General features: G+C 34.8%; 1 protein-coding gene across 1 annotated transcript in view; it reads left to right on the top strand.

The window, feature by feature from the left end:
* The window catches only part of LOC145241318 (uncharacterized), a 151,393-nt gene that overhangs the window by 53,217 nt on the left and 84,934 nt on the right, over positions 1–13,242 (top strand). Inside the window, exons 12-16 of the mRNA XM_080104136.1 lie at positions 474–641; positions 2,640–2,898; positions 4,246–4,372; positions 7,010–7,261; positions 8,766–9,020. Coding sequence (XP_079960262.1) covers positions 474–641; positions 2,640–2,898; positions 4,246–4,372; positions 7,010–7,261; positions 8,766–9,020 — 1,061 coding nt within the window. The remainder of the gene's footprint in view (positions 1–473; positions 642–2,639; positions 2,899–4,245; positions 4,373–7,009; positions 7,262–8,765; positions 9,021–13,242) is intronic.

The raw sequence follows: 13,242 nt of genomic DNA, 5'->3' as shown, positions 1-13,242 counted from the left end.
GGTAGAGAGCATAAATTGCACAGTGGTGCATCTCCAATCTTGCTTGTTAAACTTTGTGTTACTTTCAGACATGATAGAAGGCTCCTATCGTGCTTGGAATTTGTACACAACTTCTAACTAGTAGATGGTCTGCAACAAAAACAGAAAACCGGTTTTCATCAAATGGAAATGGAATCATGTCGTCTTTTCTAGTGCAACAATTTTATCGTTCCGTCCTGTAAAATCAATTTAAGCTTTTATCTGGTGCTGTTTATGCATATAAACTTCAGTGCTTCCGTGTAGAATAGTGATGCTTTGAATCAACGCATTTGGTTCCATATAATAATCCGTTACGTTCAATGTGTCTCGTTTGGAGTGAATAAAAGTTTTTAAAAAATCGATTACCAATCCCCAAAACTTCTAAACATTTGCTAAACGATTTACTTAATTAATTCTCATCTTCTCTCGTTTTTATGCTCCGATTTTGTTTTTAGCGCTGCCTTACAGATCAAAGGTGAGATGACAGTTGATGCTCATTTGTCGAAAGCCGGCCTCAAAATGGTTACCGTAGCTCACACAAGCACCGCAGTGATTCTGAAATTTTCCTGGAAAAAAGTGTCCGTTGATTTCCCTAAAGCCAAAACAGAATTTTTTAACATAAAGTAAATATCAATTTCTTAGTATTCAATAGTGGTGGTTGCTATGTTGTTGCTATGTTGTTAATATATTGTTAATATGTTGTTAATATGTTATTGCTATGTTGTTAATATGTTGTCGCTATGTTGTTAATATGCTGTTGCTGTGTTGTTGCTATATTGTTGCTATGCTGTTGCTATGTTGTTCTATGTTGTTGCTACGTTGTTGCTATGTTGTTGCTATGTTGTTAAAATATTATTGCTATGTTGTTGCTACCTTATTACTACGGTGTTACTACATTGTTGTTACGTTATTACTATGTTGTTGCCACGTTGGTACTATGTTATTTATATGTTATTGTTATTATGTTGTTGCTATATTATTACTATGTTGTTGCTGTGTTGTTGCTATGCTGTTGCTATGTTGTTGTTACGTTGTTGCTATGTTGTTGTAGTCACCGTTGACGATTTACTTGAAGATATTTGTTTTCCACTGGACAATGTTATCTTTCTTTTAAGATGTTATCGAAATATAACTAGATGCTAAAAATTTATCAGTATTAAAGTGTATAGGCAAATTATTATTACTATGATTAATTTACACGGTAGTTCAAAAGTGTCCTATTTTTTTTTTATCTAAAATTTTTCCCAGACGAGAGTTTTTGAAAATTTTTCACCAAATCACAACCCCTAAATGATGGGAGATTATCAAATCTTATTGGCATTGAAACCTTACCAATGCAGGAATGAACTTCGTTTACATGAGTGAAATGTAATAGTTTGTGTTGACCGTTACCCGAATCTAATTCTCGCACTAAAAGAATTATGACCTGATGATGCAATTTCGCCCGATAGTTCATCATACAGTCACTTTCCATTGGCCAAGGAGACGATGTGTATATTACTTGGTTTGAGCCATAAAAGCGCTTAACCTGCTTGTTAACATGTCCACCAAGTGACAATCTGCTTGTTAACATGTCCACCAGATGACAATCTGCTTGTTAACATGTCCACCAAGTGACAATCTGCTTGTTAACATGTCCACCAAGTGACAATCTGCTTGTTAACATGTCCACCAGATGACAATCTGCTTGTTAACATGTCCACCAAGTGACAATCTGCTTGTTAACATGTCCACCAAGTGACAATCTGCTTGTTAACATGTCCACCAAGTGACAATCTGCTTGTTAACATGTCCACCAAGTGACAATCAGCTTCATCACTAAAGCAAATCAAATTCAACCCGGCAGAGTCATTTTCAATCGTTTGACTCATATATTCACAAAACATTTCTTGTTCTGATTCGTTTGCCTCTGTAAGATCAGATCTGAAATTTGTAGAAAAAGAGGGCAATATCAGCATGGAAGATACTCAAAACTGGTGTTCTCGAAATGCCAGTTTCTTGTGAGATATTGCGTGTTATTTCTCTGGGGGATTCATCAAGGTATTCTCGTTAAAATTTGAATATTGTCAGGAATTATGGATGAACGACGTTGACTACTGTGGTCTTTGTGGGTATCTGCCACACTTCCTGTCTTCCGAAATTTTGACAGCAAGTGTTGAATTTTCCTTATATCGTGTACATTGCTTTTGCCAACATCTTTCATGCGTTGTTGCTATGTCAGAAGAATTGATTTTCAAGTGGCAAATTACGCCTCATTGATTTTTTCGCTGTTGCATAGTATAGCGTCCTGTTGAATCTATATTAGTGTTAAAAGAATTGTAACAGACTACTATCCACACCATTACAACTTGGACTACTTCGCATGAGAACATTGGATCCGATTCGCCTTTTGGAGTAACCTAACCATTGCATATCCTTTCATTTGCATTTTTATCATTTCATTTTTTTTTTTCTGCATTTCATGAACTCTTGACACTAACTTATATTTTGCATATATGTTTAGTTTATATATAATTCAGTTGGGTGAGGCATTATTTGAATTTTACACTTTTTTAAATGTCGAATCATTCAACCAATCATTTTGTTTATAATTTAAAAAAAAAACACAACTTTTTTTCCAGATCGGATTTCTTCATTGTTCAGCGCGGTGCTGACAAGAAGCAGAAAATGCTGAACAAAAATATGAGGAAGTTCACCATTTGCAGTGGAAATGCAATGAAGAGCGGGATTGGTTTGCGCCTGTGTCAACATCTGCAGTTCCCAAACGCTTCCCTGAACACGCAGGCGCCATATTTTCCATTTACTGGTCCGGCCATCTACGATCTGCACATGAAAAACGAAGATGTACCAAACGGATTCGTCATGGCAATTGATTCAGATGTATATATTTTCATTCACTAACCTTTTGAAGCAACTATAAATGAAAAGATTGCATAATTATATCAACTTTATTTATAATTTGATATAACGTAGACTAAAAAGTTAAGAAGAGTTGAAAGGGCTTAGATGAAGACAGTGTTCTTTTTTCTGTATGTGTGTGGACTTGTGTGTAAGTGATTCATGTATAAGCTGTTGCTATATTTCGTAGTCCAGGACTACTAAGTATAGCAACAGTTGTATATAGAGGCTTGCAAAGAAAATGCAACTTTGACACGAAATTTTTAGATGAAAGTTATTTATTTCGTTTAGTTTCACACGCAAGTCGCCGACACGTATTTACAACACGACACAATATGTCCTCTCTTTCTTTCACCTTCCTGGTCAGATAGCAATCCTTTGATTTTAGCTACAATAAACTGTTGGGTAGCAGTAATTCTCTCTAAGATACAGATCGGCCGGCTCACTTTCTGTTATGGCTCGCAAGTAGCCACAAAGAACAGAACAATGGAGAACAGTTTAAAACATGTATTAGATGAAAACAACGGCAAGGTTACAAACGGAAAGTGTTAGTAATTCACCGAGCATGCAAGAGTCGATCTGGAATTAGATCTCCGCCTGGGATCGCTATGGGTAAAGTTTATATGGGATATGGATTAGTCCATTTGGAGGGTGTTTCCCCCACAACACTTTCGAAGAGGCAGGAGGAGGGAATTCGTGTGCTTGTAAATCGTCACGAGGGTTTTCCATCTTTCCCTCCTTCTTTTCTTTCGATCTTGATGGTTATATATGCATTTCATTCCGTGACGTCACGGCTAAAATGCTGATGTGACAACTCGGCACGTGAGTTGTCAATATGCGTACGAGTCCTGAGTTGATCATTTAATGACGGAGCTAGAGACTACATCATAGTTAGACATGATAATTAAAATGTACTACGACATTAGGAAAGACGCACATAGAATATGTACAACATAACTAGTTATAGGAACCGGGATAATAATATTAATAATTTAAGAACATGCAAACAAATGTAACGAACAAAAGAAATTAGTTATAAAAATATATTGGAATCCTTAGGTTTAACTACTTTGTTAGAGAAAGTAGTTTACGTACATAAGGGAATCGTTGAGATCATCAGAATATTATTTTCTCTCGCGTTTTTACAATTTGTTATGTTATTTCTATATTTCTTTATTTTTGTTTGTTAAATCCATCCAGTAGAATTTTCCGAGATTGGAAATTCTTTTAAATGTAGCTTTATGTACTCCACATGTCTCAATAAACGTTGGACCTAGGAAATTACTTTCTGTGAAAAATATAAATATTTCCCTTTTGAATTATTTTAAGGAACATCGGATTTCTTTTGATACACCCGGGTCCAAAATTTCCCGCCTTGTAACGATGGACCTTGAATATGTCAACCGATCAACTCATGTGACGATCGTTGCGCCCTGGAAAAATTTTAGATTTGAAGGTAAGTTTCGCTTGGTTGTTTAATGCCAGACATTTGGAAAAAAAATGTTATACCTCAAGTCTTTTTTATAGTTTCAAATATTTATTTATGATGTATTTTTAATTGCATTTTATTTTAATGATATATTATTTAATGGAATTATTTTTAATGGATTTACATTTAATTTGTTAAATGGATTTATATTTAATTTGTTGAATGGATTTATCTCATTATTCTGAAATAGTTTATGATATATTATTATTATTATTATTATTATTATTATTATTATTATTATTATTATTATTATTATTATTATTATTGTTACATGATAAGGGTTGCCCCATTTTCATGTAAGTATAAAAATAGAGAGATTTAGTTAAAATGAAAATGAAATAGAATAGACGAAATTCGAACCTCGTAATTTAGGTTTAGAAATAGATTACGAGAGAGAATTAGCAAATGGAATGTAAAAAAACAAACCATTGTTTAGCTTAGAGATAAAATAGTTTTAAGAAAAGAATGTGCATTGTCAATTCTGTTATGAAAAACAATTGAGGAATGCAACTATAAGATAATTTAATAAACATGTTTTCAACATATTGGAAATATAGGTTACTGGGAATATAGGTTAAAATTCCTTTTGTAAACAAAGGAAAAAGTTTTGGACACGCATTTCCAGAACATGTGAAAGAAGACACATGTTTTAACATGTGTATGACGTCATGGAAAATGGGAAGTTCTCGATATAGTTAGAAACTTTAGAGTTAAGCAAGAGAGTCTGAGAGAGAGAGAGAGAGAGAGAGAGAGGCAGTCAGAGGGAGTCTGAGGACGACAGACGATAGTCTGGAGTTGGGAGTCAGACGTCTAGAAGCGAGACGGTCACCTTTAAAACATAGAATGTGAAACTTTGAATTCCTGAAAGCAAAGCCACCGGCCGGTCCATGGAAATAAACCCATCATGTGTTTTTATAAACGTCGTCTTTGTGTTGTAATTCTACCAAAAAGATAAAGTGGAAATTGTCATTATATGTCTTCTATATCATGTGGTTTAAAATGTCTTTACATACACAATGTCTCAACACTCAAAGAGCTTCTACACTTCTAAGTATGAACATTTAATATATATGAATCTCTTCATAACACGAACATCTTTCTCAACAACATCATCTCTCTCTAAGACTCTAAGACTCTAAGACTCTCTTTAATAAGACTCTCTAAGACTCACTTTTAACAAGAATCCTAATAACAACGAACAATATAACAACAACAAGAACAATAATAATAATAATAATAATAATAATAATAATAATGAAACGTAAGATTATTATTATTATTATTATTATTGTTGTTGTTGTTGTTGTTGTTGTTCCTATCCCGTCGCGATTACCGCCTGACGAAAGCCAGAGGAATAGTTGACCGAAACATCATGAAACGACAACTAAAAAAAGTTGAGGCAATAAAATAATTTTTTAAAATCAATCAGTTTATTTTGACATGTCGACGTGTGGCTGGGTGTGAAGAAGGAGTGGCAAATGTTGGTGATGACAGGCGAAATGCGGCCAGCACACGTCTCTGTCCCAAACACCAACTGTCAGTTCGTTCAGACTCGCTTGTTTTTATTTAGTTCGCCGTGGCCTTTCCGAGCTTAATTTTTGTTTTAATTACTTCGTTTCGCTTACCAAACAATTCATTTTTATTTAGTTCCTGTTAACATTTGATTAGATTGCGTCAGAGTTCAATAACCAGGACGATCTTTGTTCTTATTTTGTTTGTTTCCGGTGTTTCCTGACCCCAGCTATGCAACATTATGATATTTTCATCTTATCTCAATTAATCTAAATTGCTTTAGTTTTTATATTTTTATATTATTAGCTTTATTATCGAATGTTAGTGTTTTCAATTATTTTATAGGTGATGTTATCATTTTTATTAGTTTTGTGAGAGAATTCATAGTGAGTCTAAATAATAATAATAATAAAACCGTAGAGCCAGTATCGACTGATACCACACCAAATAGTCGAAATGTCAACAAGGATAGAAAGACCAAGGAAAGAAAGTTCTAACCAGACATCGACTACTACTACTACTACTACTACTACTACTACTACTACTACTACTACTACTACTACTAATAATAATAATAATAATAATAATGACAATGATAATGATAATAATACGCAACCAAGAGAACTGGAATCGCAAAATTGTAAATTGACTAATCCTCTCCTCCCAAAAATGTGCAGTCAACACAACTGACACCACTTTAAAAAAAGAAGCAAGGAGGATAGAAAGGTCGAGGAGAGAAAGCATTAACAAGATCTCCACTGGATGAGTGTGAAGATGACTGGGACCTTGGGGAGGCTTTTTGCCTCTCAAATTCCAGTGAAGACCAATGGTCATTGCAAGTGAGTAGTAAATGACAAACGACTGTTGCGATAATGCAAATTCATTTACAAAGATTATCGAAAGAGGTGGAGAGTCGTGGAAATCTAGGAAGACTTGTTGTCACTCAGACTCTAGGGAACACCACAGGTTGTCCCGGAGGAGAAATCTTTAATGATGGTCCGTGTGAAAACTCTTAGTGAGTAAAAATAATTTGATTTTAATTGTGATTTGTTTTCTTAAAGGACTTTTTCAAATCTTTTGTTCGTTTCGCAGGTAAATTGAATTCACATTATGACACTTTAGAACTTGGAGGCCTCGTGTCGATGAATAATAAGAATTATTCACTTGTGGCGAAGTTGAATAGCGACGGGGCACCACGTGTCATCACGCTCAAGCCATATCTGTCTCTGTACTCACCGACTCGGAAGATGTTGTTCCAAGGAGTTATCGTCTATGCTCATTCGAAGTATTTTAAATTGGACGTAAATTCAAAAGGTTTTGGACCAAAAGAAATTGATTTGAAAGGTGAAAAAGATTCTCTTGTTTATTTTCTTCTCTCTTTCTTTCTTTTTTGTTGCTTTTCTTTCTTTCTTTCTCTTTGGATTTTCTTTCTTTTTTCTTTCTTTCTCTTTTTAGCTTTTTTCATTCGTTTTACTTTTCTTTCTTTCTCTCTGGCATTTCTTTTTCTTTTGTTGGCCTTTTCCGTTCTTTGTCTCTTTCTATCGTTAGCTTTTCTTCTTTCTTTCTCTCGTCGACTTTTCTTTCTTTCTTTCTCTCTTTCTTTCTCTCTTTCTCTCTTTCTTTCTTTTCTTTCTTTCCTTCTTTTCTCTCGCGTTGACCTTTTTTTCTTTCATGGCTTTTTTCTTTCTTTCTCTATTGCTTTCTTTCTTTGACTTTTCTTTTTTATTTTTCTTGTTGGCTTTTCTTTCTTTCTTTCTTTCTTTCTTTCTTTCTAATTCTATCCGCGCTTTTTTCTATTTCATTGTTACTCTTATTTTCTCTAGGTATGTTTTATTATAGACAACAATACGAAAAAGTGGTCAAATAAACAAATATATAACAAATAAATGTTACGAAAAGCAATATAAGTTACTCTTCTACCTACTTAGACAAATTTTGGGCGTTTTAACTTATTTTAAAGCGTTTATTAAGTTTGAACCACAAGTAGTGCCGAGCACAAGTTAAAACGACAAACAAACGACTGACATGACGCTGTGATTTTTTAAGTCTCAAAAATCGCTCAAAACTCAAAAATATAGCAAAATACTGGTAGAAATCCAGTCAATACATATCACCGTGATATTATTGGGTGGATTCTTATCCGTATTTTGTTTTATTTTTTTTTGAAGCCCCCAAAGATCATATGTACTTGTAGCGGCTGGTCTGATTTAATTAGTATAACTATTTTATTAGTATAACTATTTAATTAGTATAACTATTTTATTAGTATAACTATTTAATTAGTATAACTACTTTATTAGTATAACTATTTAATTAGTATAACTACTTTATTAGTATAACTATTTAATTAGTATAATTTAACTATTTAATTAGTATAACTATTTTATTAGTATAACTATTTGATTAGTATAACTATTTAATTAGTATAACTATTAGTATAACTATTTAATTAGTATAACTATTTTATTAGTATGACTACTTTATTAGTATAACTATTTTATTAGTATAACTATTTAATTAGTATAACTATTTAATTAGTATAACTATATTATTAGTACAACTATTTTATTAGTATAACTATTTTATTAGTACAACTATTTTATTAGTATAACTATTTTATTAGTATAACTTGAAAAGTCCACTAAAAGAATAGCGTCCACATTTCTTTTTTTTTTTTGCAAAATAATGCGTGGACAGACATTGGTGGAGTTCAGTCCGTTAAGTAAAATGAAATGTAAACTCAATTTCACGATTCAACCATTAATCATAAAATTTTACAATTTCGTTTTTACTTTCTCTCAGTTTCCTGATTTTTTTTTTCACATATGTTTTTCAATTTCCAAACCAGCATCCGGATCGATTGCCCCCGAGGAAATAAAAGCGAACTATCTCCTGACAATCGGAAAAAGTCAATATCAGATGACATCCCGCATCGGACGATCGCATAAAGATTCCGGCTTTCAGTACAGTCCGTATATCAAGGTTTCCGTCCCCAGCAGAACGCTCGTGGAACTCACGTCGGAAGTGACGTACGATCCATTCAAAAAGTTCACGTTGGATTTCAAATTAGAAAAGCTTTTTTCACGGCTTGTTACGCTGAACGGTAAGTGGAGTCTACTGGACTACTTTCCCTTTATTGTAATATGGGCGTGTGTATATTTATGGTGGTATTTGAATTTCAAACGGGTTAATGTATGTCGTAATGTGTGTCGTAATGTGCCTGTGTGGTGGGTGTGAGGGTGAGTGGTGAAAGGAACTGCGTATGAATTGGAAATAGTCCATAGTGGAATGGTGTTGTAAATGGGTAGTGACATTTGATGCTACTAAGACAAAGCTTCTTTCCTTTAACAATTACAAAAACGTTTATGATTTTTTTTAAATGACGATTGGTTATTGGTATTATTTGGATTCGTCGGACTACTGTTCTCATCTTGAGTGTCATTTTCACAACGTTTCGGTCGATGTAACCTCCCACCTTCTTCAGGTGTATCGTGTCGAACTCGGGAATTTGGAACAGAACTTTTATTTACTTCATTGAGTAGCATGCTCTTGTTCCGTCAGCCATGACTAGATAGAGGTCCCAAGTAATTCGATTGCCCACACTAAGAATTGAACCTTCAACCTTCATGTGAATATCACTTTTACAATTGATTTTTCCAAGAACTCTAACTCTAACCATTGCGCCACGGGTCCTTGCAAACAATTCTAGTACGAATTTTAGGAGCCTGAAATCTATTTTTATTTCTAGTTGTAAATATCACTATTTATTACTAATTATTATTACTCTATATTACTGTATATATCTATCTATTATTTTTACTTATTACTTGTATACATTATTTATTATTTATAACTAGACTGGGTGCCCGGGTGTTAGGAGGTGTGTTTTGAGGAAAAAAAATGTGGTAGCAGGCTCGAACCCGTTTTATGAAGGAGGAAAAGAACGCGAAAAAAAACTTGATGTTTTTGCTGTTGCGTCCATGGAAATGACATAGGTTTAAAGGCTAGTCAATCGAAAAGAGGGGATGACTTTCAAAAATATTGTCGAAAAAAGCGACCCCTCCCTGTAGAAAAGTGCCCAGTTGAAGGTGAAGAAATTAATGTTTTTGCCAATTTTTCGATATTTGTCGTCCGAATGGTCGAGCTTCAAAACGATACTAATTTCGTGAAAATCGGTCGCCTTTATCGAAAGTTTTAGGTATACATACATACATACATACATACATAAAAAACAGACAGGTAAGATTTATATTATAGATGAATAACGGTTCCCATATGATATTAAATTCTATACTAGGTCTACTTATTCATTTATTATCTCCCAGCATACGTTTTACTCTCCACCGTTCTTTTCTCTCTATAAGTTTTACTTCGTCTCATAATGAAAGATGGCTTCCCATTTCCTTCTAGATATGGTCAGCTATACTCGATTTTTCAATCTCTTCACGTACTACCGCTTTTTGATGTTCTTCTAACCGTACTTTAAGTGGACGACACGTTTCATCTTTGTATAGCTTTCCACAGTTATTAGTCAAGATTTTTGTCTCTAGTGGGGGGGGGGGGTGACTCTCACAAGCTGTTTCCGGAGAGTTGAATCACTCCTGAATATTTTCCTGATGTCATATGGATTATATATTCGTTGAAGTTTTTCAGACAAGCCCTTCATATATGATATACAAACTGAGATGAATTTCTGAGTCGTGTCCTTTTGTGTTTGGTCCAGATTTCTCGGAGCTGATGTCATGCTTTCTGGATAGTTGTTTCGGTAGAGGATTTCTCTTAAACTGTTCATCTCCTCTTGATATGCACTGATGTTACTACATATTGCTTTTGCTCAGTGTTGTAAGCAACGGACGATTCCTTTCTTTACATTATATAGATGGTAGGAATTAAAGTTTAGGTAATGCCCGGTGAAAGTTGACTTTCAGTATACAGATGACATAAACCCTGACGAGGAACGATAATTTGTTGTTATGTTCTTTTTCCATCGCAAACTGTATAGTTGGACGGATCGAGTTCAAATGATCTTGTAATGTTTGAACATCTTCCTGATGGAGCCAGAGTATGAATGTGTCATCTGCATATCGTAACCACATTGTTGGCTTTAGTGATGTTGATCCTAATACCATGCATTGACCATTACTGTGGACAATGGCGATCACATCGCCAGGTCTTCTTCCTGCCAAATCCAGAACCCCTCACGGCGTATGTAGTTTATATACAAAAGGTCAACATTTTCATTATATTGTCAATTGGGATGCAAGTGCTTTCCTCCGGTGAAGCATCAGAAGTCAGCTTGTCCCGCATCACTGTCAGAATCTTATCAGTGGAAAAGGAAGCTGTCACAGATCCCCAAGAAGAACAAGGACATAATACCACCTGCAAAATACAGACAACTAGTACAGAATTACAGCAAGCTACAACACCTATACGGCCTCCCCAAGATTCACATAGACGGTATTCCATTAAGGCCCGTTGTCAGCACCCGAGGTTCAACATGCCATCCATTGAGCCTATTCCTGGTAGATATAATCACCCCAATCACCGGCAAATCTCTATCATACATCAAGAATTTGTGGAAATAATAAACAATGCCCCCATTCATTCCAACCAGATGGTGAGTCTAGATGTAGTGAGTCTGTTCACAAAAGTACCACTGTTCAACATGAGTTGCTGTTCAATCGGCATCATGATGGTTGGACAACAGGAAAATTGTTTATTGCCCATTATTTACAATACTGTTGTACAGGGTGGAATGATAAAATTGTCGCCCTAAAGAAAACAACACTACAGCTTTATTTTAAAACTTCTATTGAAAAAAATAATATTCAGGTGCCTTGATTATGTAGTAGAGCTGACATCTTCAGCCTCAATCACCACCTTGATATGGGTCCGGAACTGGAAGCATGCCTTTTCCACAAGTGCCAGCTTGGTGAATACACGGGAGATGGTGGCAATCAGGCTGACTTTGGTGTTGTGGGTGGTCATGTTGGTGATGTTCTCGATGTATGACCAAATGAAGTAGTCCAGCTGATTTAGGTTGGGGGAGGAGAGGGGCCAGTGAGAGAAGAGTATAAGGTTGTAGCACACCTTTTGAAGCCAAGTATGGGTCTCTTTGGACTTGAAGGCCTACTGCCACACCCAGAGCCTGCCATCGGCCACCTGATTGCACCAGAGGATCACCACATTCTTCCACACATCCAGGTATACTTTAGTGTTTACTTTCAAATCGACTTCCCTATTATTCGTGACAATCCAGCGATGCATTTTGAGGCTGCTAGCAATGGTCCTGTTGTCTTAACTTTGATGTTGTACAGTGTCACGCATTCAATCTTTCTCGCCGAACATTGTGTCACTTTCAGACATGATAGGAGGTTCCTATTGATCTTGGGATTTGTAGACAACTGGCCAACTAGTAGATGATCTGCAACAAAAATAGAAAACTGGTTTTTATCAAACGGAAATGGAATAATGTCATCTTAAAAAAGACGATATGAATCCATTTCCGTTTGATGGAAACCAGTTTTCACAAGTTTATCGTTCCATCCTGTATCATATATCCTTACAAAGTCACTATTCCCTTTGCATAATGTATTGCATAGTGTATTGTTGTCACATCTAGACTGGTATATCAACCACAAGCATTAGGCACTTAGACATGGTAGAAAAAAGAACCTAAACTCTAATAGATTCATTATTATCTACCAAGTCATATGTGGCAGATTTTCAGGTGTAATCTAGCTGGGAAACTGGACAACAATATTTTTGGTTGAGATCTTAATACCACATTACCATCCTGGTGCAACGCAATATATTGGTAAATAAATATTTTATAATTGAAAATTATTGAAATTTTTGAATATTGTCATTATTCCTTTTATCTACGGTGTTTTCTACAAATCTGCATTCTCATATCTAAACACAACTTTTTTTACACTACACATAATGTTTCAAACAAACTACAACATTCTCAATTATATAGTGTTACGACGTATCCTAGTCCTACTGAGGACGGTAGAGATGGGTGACGTAACGAAATATATAAAAAAAATAAACTTTCCCAGGTTCCTTGATAATGCGTTAAGGGAATGGGACAACCGTCCCGAAGACAACAATAAAATGAAATGTACTGGACAACGAAATCACATAAGAAATAACGAGGACAAGTATCGTCGAAAAATTAACAAACTTTTATTTACATAAAAAAATAAAATAAAATTCAATTCAACAAAAGAAAATTAAATATGCCTAACTAAATGAAATGATTTAATGATTCAAATTCTACCGAGAGAAAAATATATCAACAGTCAATGTTCACATAAAAC

Source organism: Euprymna scolopes, chromosome 2 (assembly GCF_053919585.1).
Source record: "Euprymna scolopes isolate OS-2025 chromosome 2, ASM5391958v1, whole genome shotgun sequence".
NCBI lineage: Eukaryota > Metazoa > Mollusca > Cephalopoda > Sepiida > Sepiolidae > Euprymna > Euprymna scolopes.
The sequence above is the reverse complement of the archived record's forward strand: the minus strand, read 5'-3'. Positions and strand labels throughout refer to the sequence as shown.